At 41.2% G+C, this 17,111-nt stretch overlaps 1 protein-coding gene across 2 annotated transcripts in view; it reads right to left on the bottom strand.

The window, feature by feature from the left end:
• The window catches only part of LOC112228790 (gamma-aminobutyric acid receptor subunit beta-4-like), a 61,041-nt gene extending 44,405 nt beyond the window's left edge, over nucleotides 1-16,636 (bottom strand). For both annotated transcript variants that reach the window (XM_024394432.2, XM_024394433.2), the window contains exons 1-2: nucleotides 15,508-16,636; nucleotides 13,895-13,989 (exon numbers count right to left, since the gene is read on the bottom strand). In XM_024394432.2, the coding sequence (XP_024250200.1) occupies nucleotides 13,895-13,989; nucleotides 15,508-15,587 (175 nt within the window). In that variant the 5' untranslated portion in view covers nucleotides 15,588-16,636. The remainder of the gene's footprint in view (nucleotides 1-13,894; nucleotides 13,990-15,507) is intronic.
• Between the last annotated feature and the right edge of the window lie 475 nt (nucleotides 16,637-17,111).

The following is a 17,111-nucleotide window of genomic DNA, read 5'->3' as shown; positions in this document are numbered from 1 at the left end:
ATGATCACACCACGTCTCATTAATCATAAGGCATACACCCCCACACTACTTCTTACCAGAGAGATGCTTGTTTCTGTTGGCGCGATGCGTGAAGAAACCTGGTGGTTGTACAGACTCCGATAGCGTGTCTCGAGTGAGCCATGTTTCCATGAAACAAAGAACGTTACAGTCTCTGATGTCTCTCTGGAAGGCAACCCTTGCTCGGATTTCATCTACCTTGTTGTCAAGAGACTGGACATTGGCGAGTAGTATACTCGGGAGCGGTGCGCCCGTCTACGGAGCCTGACCAGAATACCGCTTCTTCTGCCCCTTCTGCGGCGCCGTTGTTTTGGGTCGCCGGCTGGGATCCGATCCATTGTCCTGGGTGATGGGCCCAACAGAGGATTCGCTTCGGGAAAGTCGTATTCCTGGTCGTAATTTTGGTGAGTTGACGTTGCTCTTATATCCAATAGTTACTCCCGACTGTATGTAATAAAACCTAAGATTTCCTGGGGTAACAATGTAAGAAATAACACACAAAAAAAACTAAATACTGCATAGTTTCCTAGGAACGCGAAGCGGCCATCTCTGTCGGCGCCGGAAGTACTCAGTTGACGGGACAGTAGTGGAGAGGGTGGAAAGTTTTAAGTTCCTCAGCGTACACATCACAGACAAACTGAAATGGTCCACCCACACAGACAGTGTGGTGAAGAAGGTGCAGCAGCGCCTCTTCAACGTCAGGAGGCTAAAGAAATTTGGCTTGTCACCAAAAACACTCAAACTTTTACAGATGCACAATCGGGAGCACCCTGTCGGGCTGTATCACCGCCTGGTACGGCAACTGCTCTGCCCATAACCGTAAGGCTCTCTAGAGGGTAGTGAGGTCTGCACAACACATCACCGGGGGCAAACTACCTGCCCTCCAGGACACCTACACCACACGATGTCACAGGAAGGCCAAAAAGATCATCAAGGACAACAACCACCCGAGCCACTGCCTGTTCACCCCGGTATCATTCAGAAGGCGAGGTCAGTACAGGTGCATCAAAGCAGGGACCGGGAGACTGAAAAACAGCTTCTATCTCAAGGCCATCAGACTGTTAAACAGCCATCACTAACATTGAGTGGCTGCTGCCAACTTACTGACTCAACTCTTTAACAACTTTAATAATCACTTTAATAATGGAAAAATGTATGTAATAAATGTATCACTAGCCACTTTAAACAATGGCATTTTATATCATGTTTACATACCCTACATTACTCATCTCATATGTATATACTGTACTCTATACCATCTACTGCATCTTGCCTATGCCATTCGGCCATCACTCATTCATATATTTTTTATGTACATATTCTTATTCATTCCTTTACACTTGTAGTAGTTGTGAAATTGTTAGGTTAGATTACTTGTTAGATATTACTGCATGGTCGGAACTAGAAGCACAAGCATTTCGTTACACTCGCATTAACATCTGCTAACCATGTGTATGTGACAAATACAATTTGATTTGATTTGAATCCCTGAGCCAAATAGGTGAAAAATCTGTCAATGTGCTCTTGAGTAAGGCACTTAACCCCAATTGCTCATGTAAGTCACTCTGGATGATGTAAATGTAGCAGTCATCACCCTGACTATGACAGCCATACATAATACCCTTCATTTTATAAAAGAAAAAACTTTTTTTTATTTTTTTTATTTTTTTTAAATATGCCCTGAGCTCTTACTCATTTGGCACGTATAATTAAGCAATAAGGCCTGAGGGGGTGTGGTATATGGCCAATATACCACAGCTAAAGGCTGTTCTTACGCAGGACGCAACACAGAGTGCCTGGATACAGCCCTTAGCCTTGCTATCTTGTCCATATACCACCAACCCCCAAGGTGCTTTATTGCTATTATAAACTGGTTACCAATGCAATTAGAGCAGTAAAAATAACTGTTTTATCATACCTGTGGTATACCACAGCTGCCAGCTAATCAGCACTCAAACCCCCCAGTTTATAATGCATAATAAATATTAATTCAATACAAATGCATTATTGTGCTTTATAATGCCTTTTAAAGGAGTCATGCTTTATAAAGGCCTCTCATATGTGTTACAGATGTATGGTGGGAAGGGGCCTGTCAGAACCGGGAGGAACCAGAAGCCCTGGGTCAGTGTTGTTCTGTGGGCTGGCCATCCCGGTCTGTGGCTGGGGCTGTTAAATCACATAACTAATGAGTTCTGCGCTACTCAGGCTGCTGTATGCTGGCATTTGTCTGAGATATGCTGTCCATTCCACTAATATTTGGCACGGCAATGTAAATTGCCATATATACCAGATGCTTATGGCCACACCTTGTTTAAATTCGTAGTTCAACCTTGTGATAGTAGTCAGAGTACTCTACAGCAGGTTGGAGTATAGTCCGACAACACATTGCTATAAACACACCCATATTACTACAGTAGACTAAGATAGTCAACAACCTCCCAACTAAATCCTGCAGCAAATTCAAGTTGAGAAAACTACTGGAAAGGAATTTCATATCCATTCCTACATTCCATTACACAGAAGGCTGTCTACATGTAATAATATTGAAGAGGGACATATAGATAGAGTGAGATACATATTGTGCTGATTTCCCTTTTTAAAACAAATGTTTTTTTCCCTTTTTAAAACAAATGTAAATATAAATAATTTGACAATGCTTTTAAAAGTAACCACCAATGGCAGTCAAATGTTGGAAGATGTAGACAACAGAGAAGAAAACCACTTACTGAAACAATTTACAGACCACTGGTTTTCATTAGATTTCCCACAGTCCTTTAAGGCCACTTAAAACTCCAAATGATGAGCTGCTCAAAGACAATGTAATTAAGGGGCTTTCAGTTCACAGTGTCATTTCTAGGAGATCTCCTATTTGACCATAGCCTTAATTATTCTGCACTTATTGACTGATATGACCACCGTGATCACATGATTGTTTGGCGGACAACCTTGTTTGGAGAAATGTGTGACACAAAATGAAGTGGTCATCATGTGATAGTTGACAATGTCGAGCTCGGAAATTTGGTTGGACTTTGATCCCAAAAATGGTACTATCCTCCACAACATTTAAAAATACATCACAGGCCTAATGGTTTGTCAGAAGTCATTGCTGTCTCAGTCTTGCATTTGCATTGTGAGTCTTATCATAGCATATCTTAAAACCAACCAAAGACGACATGCACTGTAGTTCAGCAGCTAGTATTCTATCCCCCTGGTGAAGTCGGACTGAAAAGTCAGATCTAGCCGTCTGGGATGTGCACTTTAGATTCTAATCATGGTGACTAGGATAGGGATCTCAGTACAGAAGGATCCTCTGACGCAAGGAGATAGGCAGCCTCTAACGCAGTCTGAGCGTGTGTGTCAAATCAAATCAAATCCAATTGCATTCGTCACATGCATCGTAAACAATAGGTGTGGACTAACAGTGAAATGCTTACTTACGGACCCTTCCCAGCAACGCGGAAGAAAGAAAATAATATAAAAGTAAAACATGTAATAACAGTATTAATAGATACAGAATGAGTAATGATAACTTGGCTATAGACAAGGGGTACCAGTACTGAGTCGATATGCAGAGGTATGAGGTAATTGAGGTAGATATGTATAGTACATGTACGTGTCTGCATGTGTGTGTCTGCATGGGTGTGTCTGCATGGGTGTGTCTGCGTATGTGACGGCGTGGCGTGTGTGCTGGCAGGGTCGTCATGCACCCCAAAAATCTGAGGGGACACAAAGCACGTGAGGATGGTTGGAGGGTAGTTGGAGAATTTAGCATTTTTCAAACACCCGAAACAGCTTTTTCCTGTAATCTAGAGTCATAATGATTCTACTTAATTCTATATAAAAAGAAATATGTCTATTTTGCTGCACATCTAAGCATACCACTTGATCTGTTTGTATCCTCATGACTGGTGGTTCTTAAAAAAAAAAATATATATATATATATAATTACTACCATTTACATAAGTATTCAGACATTTTACTCAGTACTTTGTTGAAGCACCTTTGGCAGCGATTGCAGGCTGGAGTCTTCTTGGGTATGACGCTACAAGCTTGGCACACCTGTGTTTGGGGAGTTTCTTCCATTCTTCTCTGAAGATCTTCTCAAGCTCTGTCAGGTTGGTTTGGGAGCGTTTCTGTACAGCTATTTTCAGGTCTCTTCAGAGATGTTCGATTGGGTTCATGTCCAGGCTCTGGTTGGGCCACTCAAGGACAGTCAGAGACTTGTCCCGAAGCCACACCTGCGTTGTCCTGGCTGTGTGTTTAGAGTCATTGCCCTGTTGGAAGGTGAACCTTTGCCCCAGTCTGAGGTCCTGAGCGCTCTGAAGCAGGTTTCATCAAGGATCTCTCTATACTTTGCTCCGTTCATCTTTGCCTCGATTCTGACTCGTCTCCCAGTCCCTGCCGCTGAAAAACATCCCTTCAGATAATGCCTCCACCACCATGCTTCACCGTAGGGATGGTGTCAGGTTTCTTCCAGACATGACGTTTGGCATTCAGGCCAAAGAGTTCAATCTTGGTTTCATCAGACCAGAGAATCTTGTTTCTCATTGTCTGAGAGTCTTTAGGTCCCTTTTGACAAACTCCAGGTGGGCTGTTATGTGCCTTCTACTGAGGAATGGCGTCTGTCTGGCCCTTCTACCATAAAGACCTGATTGGTAGAGTGCTGCAGAGGTGGTTGTCCTTCTGGAAGGTTCTCCCATCTCCACAGAGGAACTCTAGAGCTCTGTCAGAGTGACTATCAGATTATTGGTCACCTCCCTGACCAAGGCCCTTCTTCCCCGATTGGTCAGTTTGGCCGGGCTGCCAGTTCTAGGAAGAGTCTTGGTGGTTCCAAACTTCTTTAATTTAAGAATGATGGAGGCCACTGTGTTCTTGGAGACCTTCAATGCTGCAGAAATATTTTGGTACCCTTCCTCAGATCTGTGCTTCGAAACAATCCTGTCTCGGAGCTCTACGGGCAATTCCTTCAACCTCATGGCTTGGTTTTTGTTCTGACCTGCACTGTCAACTGTGGGACCTTATATAGACAGATGTGTGCCTTTCCAAATAATGTCCAATCAATTGAATTTACCACAGGTGGACACCAATCAAGTTCTAGAAATATCTCTATGATGATCAATGGAAACAGGAGGCACCTGAGCTCAATTTCGAGTCTCATAGCAAAGGGTCTGAATACTTATGTGAATAAGTTTTTTAATTTTAATAAACTGGCAAAAACAATCTCATTATTGTGTGTAGATTGCTGAGGATTTGAGGATTTGTATTTATTTAATCAATTTTATAATAAGGCTGTAACGTAACAAAATGTGGAAGAGGTCATATGCTTCTCTGCATCTCTACTAAAATCTGGATAAAAGATTGGATAAAAGATTGAAATAAAAGATTGAAAGCAATGTGAGTCTTATTCAGTACATTTAGTTATTGGTTGTTTTTTAAAAGTCTACCAAACTGGACAGCAGGCATGCTAATAACTAAGATAGACAAGCTAGCTACTCTAACTAGATTAATAGCCTGAAATGGCTTCTTCGTAGCTAGTTTCAAGGTTGGGAACCTATCTGGGCTAGCTAAAGCCATCTTCATAAAATTGCTAGGTGGCTAGTAGTAAACAGGAAAAATCTGAGGGTCCTTGCACCGGAGTGGTCAGGAGTGTGTATGTGGGAGCGTGTATGCATTTATCTGAGAGAGGGAAAGAGAGGGTATTGGTGACTAAGATGGGGATGAAAAGGGATAGATTAAGATTGTTAGTGCTGTGTGTGAGTGCGTGCGTGACCGTGCCTGTGTTCATGCGGGAGGTGCTTTAGTACTGACCACATGCTCCCAGCGCTGTCCCTGCAGGGACAGAGGGATGGTGATGTGTTCTCACATCGTTGCAATTAAAACAAATTCCAGTGCAACACATTACTTACTGCTGAAATCACACCACATCTTTCTCTCCCCGTTGTCATCACAAAGAAAAATCTAAAGGGGAGAAATTCCCTTGTCACAAAAACCCTTAGTGTATCATAGCCTTGGGTGTGACATGTTGCGTATCCAAACAACTTTCCTTTTCAATTTAGCTAATTAAACACTGGGCCATGTTTTATATGACCTGACCGTAAATGGGCTCCTTCGTCATGAGACCATCCATGTGTGGGGCAACGTGGGGCTGTCTTTGTTGAAAGGCCTGGCTCCAAATGACAAACCGCGATCTGGTAAAAATCAAGGTTGTCAACAGCCGACCTGATAAGAGGTTGTAAATAAAGCCTTTATATGAGGTCATTCATTTAATGGCATCAACAGCTGATCCCATTTCCTTTTTATTGGTGGAAATGTTACACCGTGCATTCGGAAAGTATTCAGACCCTTCTCCTTTTCCCAGTGGTGGAAAAAGTACGCAATTGTCATATTTGAGAAAAAGTAACGATCCCTATATTGAAAATGACTCAAGTAAAGGTGAAAGTCACGCAGCAAATTACTACTTGAGTAAAAGTCTAAAAGTATTTGGGTTTAAATATACTTAAGTATCAACAGTGAATATGAATGCAAAAACATACTTAATTACCAAAAGTAAAAATCATTTCACATTCTTTATACTAAGCAAACCAGACAGCACAATTTTATTTTTTTGTAAATTTACGGATCGCCAGGGGCACATTCCACACACTCATTTACAAATTAAGCATTTTGTGTTTAGTGAGTCCACCAGATCAGAGGCTGTAGTGTAGGGATGACCAGGGATGTTCTCTTGAGAAGTGTGTGAATTGGACCATTTCCCTGTCCTGCTAAGAAATTAAATTAAATGCAACAAGTACTTTTGGGTGCCAGGGAAAATGGGTGGAGTAAAAAGTACAATCATTGTTTTTAGGAATGTGGTGGAGTAAAAGTCGGCAAAAATAACAATAGTAAATAGTAAAGTACAGATACTCAAAAAAACTACTTAAGTAATATTTTAAAGTATTTTTACTTAAGTACTTAACACCATTGCCTTTTCCACATTTTGTTGCGGTACAGCCTTACTCTAAAACGGATTCAAGATAAATGTTTCCTTATCAACCTACACACAATACTCCATAACAACAAAACGAATACATTTTTTTTTGCAAATGTATAAAAAAAAATAAAAAAATGGCAGACCTTATTTACATAAGTATCCAGAGTATTCAGTTCCTCTGTGGAGATGGGAAAACCTTCCAGAAGGACAACCCTCTCTGCAGCACTCTACCGATCAGGCCTTTATGGCCTGGAGCAGGTTGAGAGCTTCAAATTCCTTAGTGTCCACATCAACAACAAACTAGATTGGTCCAAACACACCAAGACAGTCGCGAAGAGGGCACGACAAAGCCTATTCCCCCTCAGGAAACTAAAAAGATTTGGCATGGGTCCTGAGATCCTCAAAAAGGTTCTACAGCTGCAACATCGAGAGCATCCTGACCGGTTGCATCACTGCCTGGTACAGCAATTGCTTGGCCTCCGACCGCAAGGCACTTCAGAGCGTAGTGCGTACGGCCCAGTACATCACTGGGGCAAAGCTCACTGCCATCCAGGACCTCTACACCAGGCGGTGTCAGACGAAGGCCCTAAAAATTGTCAAAGACCCCAGCCACCCCAGTCATAGACTGTTCTCTCTACTACCGCATGGCAAGCGGTACCGGAGTGCCAAGTCTAGGACAAAAAGGCTGCTCAACAGTTTTTACCCCCAAGCCATAAGACTCCTGAACAGGTAACCAAATGGTTACCCGGACTATTTGCATTGTGTGCCCCCCATCTACTCTTTTACGCTGCTGCTACTCTCTGTTTATCTTATATGCATAATCACTTTAACTATACATTCATGTACATACTACCTAAATTGGCCCGACCAACCATTGCTCCCGCACATTGGCTAACCGGGCTATCTGCATTGTGTCCCACCACCCGCCCACCCCTCTTTTTACACTTCTGCTACGGTCTGTTCATCATATATGCATAGTCACTTTAACGATACCTACATGTACATACTACCTCAATAAGCCTGACTAACAGGTGTCTGTATATAGCCTTGCTACTCTTTTTTCAAATGTCTTTTTACTGTTGTTTTATTTCTTTACTTACCCACACACACACACACACACACACACACACACACACACACACACACACACACACCTTTTTTTTTTGCACCATTGATTAGAGCCGGTAAGTAAGCATTTCACTGTAAGGTCTACACCTGTTGTATTTGACGCACGTGACAAATAAACTTTGATTTGATTTGTTCACAATGTTGACATCAGCAAACCACTCGCCCACACAACACAATTCACATGGTCTGCAGTTGTGATGCCGGTTGAACGTACTGCCAAATGCTCTAAAACGACGTTGGAGGCAGCTTATGGTAAAGAAATTAACAATCAATTCTCTGCCAACAGCTCTGGTGGACCTTCCTGCAATCAGCATGCCAATTGCAAGCTCCCTCAAAACTTGAGACATCTGTGGCATTGTGTTGTGTGACAAGACTGCACATTTTAGAGTGGCCTTTTATTGTCCCCAACACAAGCTACACCTGTGTAATGATCATGCTGTTTAGTCAGCTTATTGATATGCCACACCTGTCAGGTGGATGGATAATCTTGGCAGGAGAAATGCTCACTAACAGGTATGTAAAAAAATTTGTGTAACACAAATTTAGAGAAATAAGCTTTTTGTGCATGTTGTGTTTAATATTCTTGCTCAGTGTAGTTTTGAGTGACTACAACTAGCCCATTGACTTGGTTGCATTTTTTAAAACACAATGAAGAGTCTTGAAACAACACCAAATAAACAAAAACATTTAAAACGCACTTTACTTCGGTCCTACTCTAAGAAAGAACAGAGGCGAGAGGTTCAACATTGACAGATAAGGAAAAGATAAGGAGAGAGAGTGTTTATCATTTTTCCTATTGTCAAGATACATTAGCCAAGGCCAAAGCCAGACGATTCTACAGAAATATAACAATACAATGAATGTAATGCCATGTATAAACCAAACACTGGCCTTACCACCATGACCCATTATAGGGCTGGGCGGTATACCGTATTTTACTAATTACCAGAATTGATGCACGGACCAGTTTGGGTTTTTACTTTACCTTCTCTAACGGTATTTGAATGTTTGGTAAATGTGATATGCCTTGTGTAACGTCCATTTTTATAGTTTACTTCGCTACTTGAGTCATCCCTCTCCGCTCTCTCTCTCTCGATTTGCTTGACATTTCTCTCTCTCTCTTTCTCTACACCGCTTTCCACACAGACCTGGTCCCACCCTCTGTCACTCAAGGAGTGCATTTTTTGTTACTTGACCACGAGACACTTTCGTTCAGTCTGCATGGTCAATGCAGCACATGCAACAATGTTGATTACAACAATATTTCCAATTTGATCTTAATATAAATCCACAAGCGTTCTATAATTACAACATTAGTTTGTGTTTCTTACATCTGCAAACAGCTAGTTTGTATTTTCTTAGCAAGTTAAGCTAAATCATGTTAGCCACTAATGCTAATCGCTAGTTAGCTGGCTAGCTAATAAAAGTATTGAGTCAGTGCAAACGTACAGTTGAAGTCCGAAGTTTACATACACTCAGGTTTCAACCCCTCATTTTTCAACCCCGCCTTTAAACAGCTTGGAAAATTCCAGAAAATTATGTCATGGCTTTAGAAGCTTCTGATAGGCTAATTGACATCATTTGAGTCAATTGGAGGTGTACCGGTGGATGAATTTCAAGGCCTACCTTCAAACTCAGTGCCTTTTTGCTTGACATCATGGGAAAATCAAAAGAAATCAGCCAAAGAATTGTAGACCTCCACAAGTCTGGTTCATCATTGGGAGCAATTTCCAAACACCTGAAGGTACCACGTTCATCTGTACAAACAATTGTACGCAAGTGTAAACACCATGGGACCACGCAGCCGTCATGCTGCTCAGGAAGGAGACGCGTTCTGTCTCCTAGAGATGAACGTACTTTGGTGCGAAAAGTGCAAATCAATCCTAGAACAACAGCAAAGGACTTTGTGAAGATGCTGGAGGAAACAGGTACAAAAGTATCTATATCCACAGTAAAACGAGTCCTATATCAACATAACCTGAAAGGCCGCTCAGCAAGGAAGAAGGCACTGCTCCAAAACCGCCATAAAAAAGGCAAACTACGGTTTGCAACTGCACATGGGGACAAAGATTGTACTTTTTGGAGAAATGTCCTCTGGTGTGATGAAACAAAAATAGAACTGTTTGGCCATAATGACCATCGTTATGTTTGGAGGAAAAAGGGGGAGGCTTGCAAGCTGAAAAACACCATCCCAACCGTGAAGCACGGGGGTGGCAGCGTCATGTTGTGGGGGTTCTTTGCTGCAGGAGGGACTGGTGCACTTCACAAAATAGATGTGGATATATTGAAGCAAAATCTCAAGACATCAGTCAGGAAGTTAAAGCTTGGTCACAAATGGGTTGTCCAAACGGACAATGACCCCAAGCATACTTCCAAAGTTGTGGTAAAATGGCTTAAGGACAACAAAGTCAAGGTATTGGAGTGGCCATCACAAAGCGCTGACCTCAATCCCATAGAAAATTTGTGGGCAGAACTGAAAAAGCGTGTGGGAGCAAGGAGGCCTACAAACCTGACTCAGTTACAGAAGCTCTGTCAGTAGGAATGGGCCAAATTTCACCCAACTTATTGTGGGAAGCTTGTGGATGGCTACACGAAACGTTTGACCCAAGTTAAACAATTTAAAGGCAATGCTACCAAATACTAATTGAGTGTATGTAAACTTCTGACCCACTGGGAATGTGATGAAAGAAATAAAAGTTTAAATAAATCACTCTATTATTCTGACATTTCACATTCTTAAAATAAAGTGGGAATCCTAACTGACTTAAGACAGGGATGTTTTACTAGGATTAAATGTCAGGAATTGTGAAAAACTGATTTTAAATGTATGTAAACTTCCGACTTCAACTGTAGCTAGCTAATACAGCCTGATACCAGTGCTGGTGGAGGCCTAAATCAGCATGTTGTTTGTGCAACAGTATCTTTGAAATCAAAGAGGATTAGGCAAAGCATGAATATGTTGGCTACATGAATAAAGATTTAATGTAGCCAAATATTATAGGGTTCCCTAGAAAACACATGAGTGCAGGAAATGCAGAAATGGATGGAAATGCAGGAAATGATTTTAGGCTGAAGTTGAATTGAACAGTATAATCAATCAAATTGGAGAAAGACCCATTGAAATAATTTAGAGTGTATGTTGCCACCCTAGGGTCACGCCCTACTCATAAAGCAAATGTAGAACTTTTATTAATCAAAAACATCAAATACCGTCATACATTCAAAAATTGGAAAAATACCATGATATTCATTTTTGGCCAATATCGCCCAGCCCTAACCCATTATCATCCTCCTCCTCATCATCAACATCAAGCACATTGATGTATTCTTTTCCTTCCTTGTTTGTCTGTCTAGTTACCTCAATGCATAATCAGATTCAACAGAGCACCTGGGTGGTTCAGATAGAAATAGCCTGTGTTAAGCACTCAGTCAGACAGTACAGTATAATCTACACAATCATGAAAGGAGTAAAAGAGGTAAGAAACAAGGCCTCACCATCGGCAACTAACCCAACACTGAATATTACAGAAACACAGCAGAGGAGAGTGCAGTGAGATGGAAAAGCTGTCTTTATTGTTTCACCATACTATCTTAACATTTTGCTAACCTCGCTGATCATACACTGGACTATATGCAAATAAACTGCAAAATTAGACACAGATACGCTTAGAGAAAAGTCACAGTAGCCCTTGTTGTCATTCACGCTACAAAGTAAAGGTTGACTAGTTTGTCCTTAAACTAAAGCATAGAGAATGAAATCCAATTTATATGATCCCCTTTAGTAGTGGGGGTAGGTGGATGTTGGGGTGGGGGTGGGGAGATAGTGTGTGAAGGCCTGATGTTGGATTGTGTTGACCGTTTTAGGGCTCCAGTTTGGCTCAGAGATCAATGAAGAGGCGAGGGGACAGGGGGCTGTGTGGAGCGACTGCAGCCTGCATTTTCATGCGGATCTACCAGCGATAAGGCCACCACACATCAACTGGTTCCCACGGCAGCACCCTGGGCAAGCCAGGATTCAACCATTTAAACCACAGGCTCTATCATCGACAAGTATAGCGTTCTGGGTCAGTTCTCTCTATTCTGGTTCCAGCACAATAGCTTCAAATATCTGAGTCCAGCATGGGGCACCAATTAAAAGGCCTCCCTCGTTCTTTTGGCTCTCCAGAGCTGAAGTTGGTCAGCAGTTGTGTCAGGAGAGAAGTGGCTGATTGATGATGGAGTTATCAGGATGTGATGGACTACAGCTCCCTGGCCTGAGGCAGCCGTGGCTGGAGGAAGAGGCGCTGCCGCTGCCTGCCCGGGACACTCAGACTAACAACTTAGTGTGCTGCAGTGTGGAGGAGCAATGGGAACTGACTAGAGCTGCAAAGCAAGGAGAGAGCTGGACAAGAAAAAGCTTAATGCAATGTTTTTATGGTGACTTCAAGTGTAGACCGCTAAGCAAAGCATAATTCAAAGGCGCGAGAGAGAGAGAGTGTGACATCCCAAATACACAATAGCACATCTCTGTCAAAGGAGCTCTATTCTAGCTTGACGTTAACCAGAGAAAAAAAGAGGAGAGAAAAGTACAACAAATAAAGACAAATGGCTGAATTATATTTTACAACCATTTTTGTTGTTGAAACCCTGTTTAAGTTTCAGATATTTGATCATGGATGTTGCTGTGCTTTTAACAACACCACCGATTGACTGCTTTCATGTTAAAGCAAAAATAACATGTTTTTGGGATAACATGTAAGTGATTAAATATATGTGTATTTTAAAAAGGTACTAATATATATATATATATATATATATATAATACCAGTCAAAAGTTGACACACCTACTCATTCAAGGTTCTTTATTTTTACTATGTTCTACATTGTACAATAATAGTGAAGACAACAAAACTATGAAATAACACAAATCATGTAAAAAAGTGTTAAACAAATCAAAATATATTTTATATTTGAGATTCTTCAAAGTAGCCACCCTTTGCCCTGATGATCACTTTGCACACTCTTGGCATTCTCTCAACCAGCTTCATGAGGTAGTCACATGGAATGAATTTCAATTTCAATCAACAGGTGTGCCTTGTTAAGTTAATTTGTGGAATTTCTTTCCTTCTTAATGCGTTTGTACCAATCAGTTCTGTTGTGACATGGTAAGGGTGTTATACAAAAGATTTCAAGATAATGCGGTTGCTTTCCTATTACCATGGAAGTAACATTTAAACTTCACAAATGAGCTTTCATTTTATACAACTTTCTCTTTTTGTCAGTATTTTGCCAGTACCACTGACAAACTGGACAATAACAAACGCATTTAGCCTGCCCTACATTTTAGAGAGGACTGAACTCACTGCTATGGCTACAGTCTGACTCACTTGTCTTCAGCTTGTTTTCAAAACTCACCACTCTAGTGGTTTAACCCATTATGTTCTCTCCAATAATACCAATCTACTAGCCTAAAGTTCCCACTATTAATTGCGTCGGCAGGTAAAAGCTTCATGTCTTTTTCTATTACAAAGACTTTGTGTACTGGCATAAGCCTTGGTTAACAATCCTTCAATGCAGCTGCACATCAAGAAACCGTGTGTTAGACAGGTTCTGTATGCGCCCCACTTCTAGAGAACAAAAGCCATCTTCCATATGTGGTGGTTAACAGACGCGGAGCAAATGAGACGGTAGCAGCCACTTCAAAGCCTCTGCCTTTGGCGTTCCAAAAGGCTAACAATTCAAATGGTTTCAGAAAAAAATAACAACCAATAGCACAGGTGCAATATATATCTCACACACCTCCAAAATCAGGCCTTAGACGGATGTCATACCCCTTCAGCAACTTGTCCACCGTGGCCTTGGCCACAGATATTCCGGTTTGTCCAGTGGAGGTGCTGTGGAAAGAAATCACAGTTTTAAGACCCTGTCAGGAGCCATGAGTTGAAACTAAACATGAAGCTCAGTTAGCCTACTTTTGAATACGTTTCACATTACACTTGTAGCCTTCAACTTGCTCAATATTCAGTAGCAAACCTAAAAGATGACATTTCAATATTTCTGACATTTCTAATTGGTAAATCTATGGTGACAACCACTGCTTTAGTGGGGGTTGGGAGCCTGCTTTCTTGAAGTGATCTGAATTAGGCTACACCTGGCATGCTAAAGACTCACCTCTTACATCTAATTGCATGTGTCAGTGGGACAATGAGAAAACACAAGTATTTAAATTCCGTAATTAAATAAAATACCTGATTGATATGTTACTTATTTACACTGAATGACAATGTAATTAACCACATAATTCACGAGGCATAAAAGTATGAAATCAATGAGCTGATGAACGTGTCAATGCGTGTAGGAGCGTGAGAAGCGTAGTGATCACCCCGTTTATTTCCTGTCATGATAGGCCACTAGAATGAAATTGAAATGTCAAAATGGAAGACCCAGTTTGGGGCCACGACTGTTTGATTAGCGAGCGAATGTTGTCAGTCTCAGTAGGTTAAATGCAATGTAGCCCAGTGGAGAATATACCATGTGAACGTGGTAAATATAGATCTTATTTTTGTTGGCCTACCAGTATGTCTTTCTTCATTTACACTGGACATGACAAAACATTAGAAGGACGATTTCTTGACTAATGCTAAGCCTACTTCACCATCTCCACTAGGCGGTTACAGGTGCTCAAAATACGCAACACTGGAGAGGACTGAAGACTTGAAGAGTAGTGTGAATGTTGAATTAAAGGTTTGATCAAATTCAAAATCATATGTGTTGAAGTGATGATGACCTACTTTAAACGACTGACAGGCGTTTGAGTTTTATTTTATCCCGCTGATCAAGGATAAATCGGTAGTAGGTAGGCGACATGGTGTTGTTGATGGGGGTGGAATCAAGACATGGTCATTTGCATTTAGGTGGATTTACGATTTTCTTCTTTCCATGTACATTGCGCAGATGTACGTCTATAGTTAAGGTCTTAAAATTACAGTACGGATGAGGCTTTGGCTACATTCCTCTGGCTAACATCCATTAAAAAGCTATTGGTGCTGATTGATCAATGGTATGGCTAATTTAATAGACTCAGCATTGTTACTAATTATCGGGTATGTACGGTCTGATTGTATTTAATATGATTGATACTCGCCCCAGCCAATTAGCCGCTATTTACAATTTGGATAGGAGTGCGTTTAACAATAGACAACATGAACGCGCGCCTCTTGCTCGCACACAGGCGCGTGCGCCGCAGAAAATGGTTTCGTGTTAAGATTGCAAACGCAATACGAGTAGTAATGTCGCCTTAATGTCGGTGCTGACAAAATATGATTTCAGTGGGGGTTTTCCTTCCTATAGCCTTCTGAGGGTTATGATAAGCTTTTGCTCTCATGGAAATATATCTTAGAATGCTGTCTTACCTTTGAACAAAGCAAACGAAGGACAGAGCCGCCAAAGCAGAGAACATTCCACATAATTTATCTTCTTGAGGACCCAACATTTCCACAAATCCTTATATAGTTTCAATAATCCAACCGCTTGTGGTCCAAAGAAAATTGTGAAAAGAAAGTTTAAAAAAGCAATTCAAATAAATTGCTGGAAAAAAAAGATACATTTAGTCATGTAATGGCTTTATACAAAATGCGTGTTTAAACCTCGTAATTGGTCCAAGCCCTTTCCCAAGCTATGGAAATCCGTGCAGGTCACAGACCCCCTCAACCAACACCAGAAGATCCGACATCTTGCTCATTACAGCCTACACAAGACTTTCAAAAAGTAATAACAAGCCCTTTTCTTTAAAAACGAAAAAGCCCAGAAAAACTGAGAGACGTCTGATAAGGAACAGCAGCGTCTTGTTGATTAAATTGGCAGTTGCAATTTCCCAGTCCAAACCTGCAGAAGAGGCATGGTTCCAGCGATGCTCCGGCGCTAGAGATTGTTCCACAATGTAGGCTATGATGTGTTTAAGAATTTGTTTTAGCTGTAAATGTTTGGGGGTGAAAGGGGAGGCGTGGGTAAAAAAAATAAAACATAAATCTTCATTCCCCTTTTGTTGCTGATGATGATGTAAATTTGCTTCTCTCAACTCAAAGTCAGTGAGGAAAAAATGTCCATAAAAAAATGCAATGGACAATATCTAATGCAGACGTCAGAGCAGGCTCTATCACCCTTCTGGTGGAAAATTAGGCACAGCGAAATATGGATGACCCGTCATATATATCGGCCAGTGTATGTATCACAACATTGGATTTTATGTCAAAGAGGATAACCAAGTGAAATTCCCAGTCGTCGCCGTTGTCCAGCCTTATCTCTTGATTGAATACCTTACATGTTTCGTTCATCTTCTTCTCGAAGCACTGAGCAAATAATGACAAAGATTGAAGAACACCCACAAGAGCATTTGCGGTGAAAACAAGTGTTGAAATTCCCTTGTACAAGATTTCGTGGGAAATAAGTTCAGCCTAATGTATTGTATGAAATGCTAATGTTAATTGAAATGGTAAAAATCTGAAACCTAAGGAGACATTTCAACGGCAGCCTATCCATGCACTGAATCGCCAAGGAATGAAGTGAAATGATGGCCATGTGAGTCTATTCTCCCTGTAACCCATTAGAATGTTGCTAGTACCTTCCGGTGCGTTACATGCATTACCACTTTACCACAGCCTATTTGAACACACATAAACACTCATAGGGTACTGACTGAAGACAACAAACACACACACACGCAATTGAAATGCAGCTAAATGCAGTTCACGTTACATCCATATAGTTGTGTAAGTAGATAAAGAACATACAGGCACTGCTGCAGCCACTTGAGCATATTAGATCAATCACTTAAATAGCATAAAACATTATTCAAGTATTTATTTGAATGCTAATCACATTATTACTCAAATGCACATCACATGGTACAATCAGACAAGATGTGTTTCACACAGAAGAGGAGGCTTTCTGTAGGGATCTATGTGCTATCCAGTTGCTAAGCAACCCAGCGAGCACTGATGCAGTTATGGTGTTTCGA

The sequence above is a fragment of the Oncorhynchus tshawytscha genome, linkage group LG30 (genome assembly GCF_018296145.1).
Source record: "Oncorhynchus tshawytscha isolate Ot180627B linkage group LG30, Otsh_v2.0, whole genome shotgun sequence".
In the NCBI taxonomy this organism is placed as follows: Eukaryota; Metazoa; Chordata; class Actinopteri; order Salmoniformes; family Salmonidae; genus Oncorhynchus; species Oncorhynchus tshawytscha.
The sequence above is the reverse complement of the archived record's forward strand: the minus strand, read 5'-3'. Positions and strand labels throughout refer to the sequence as shown.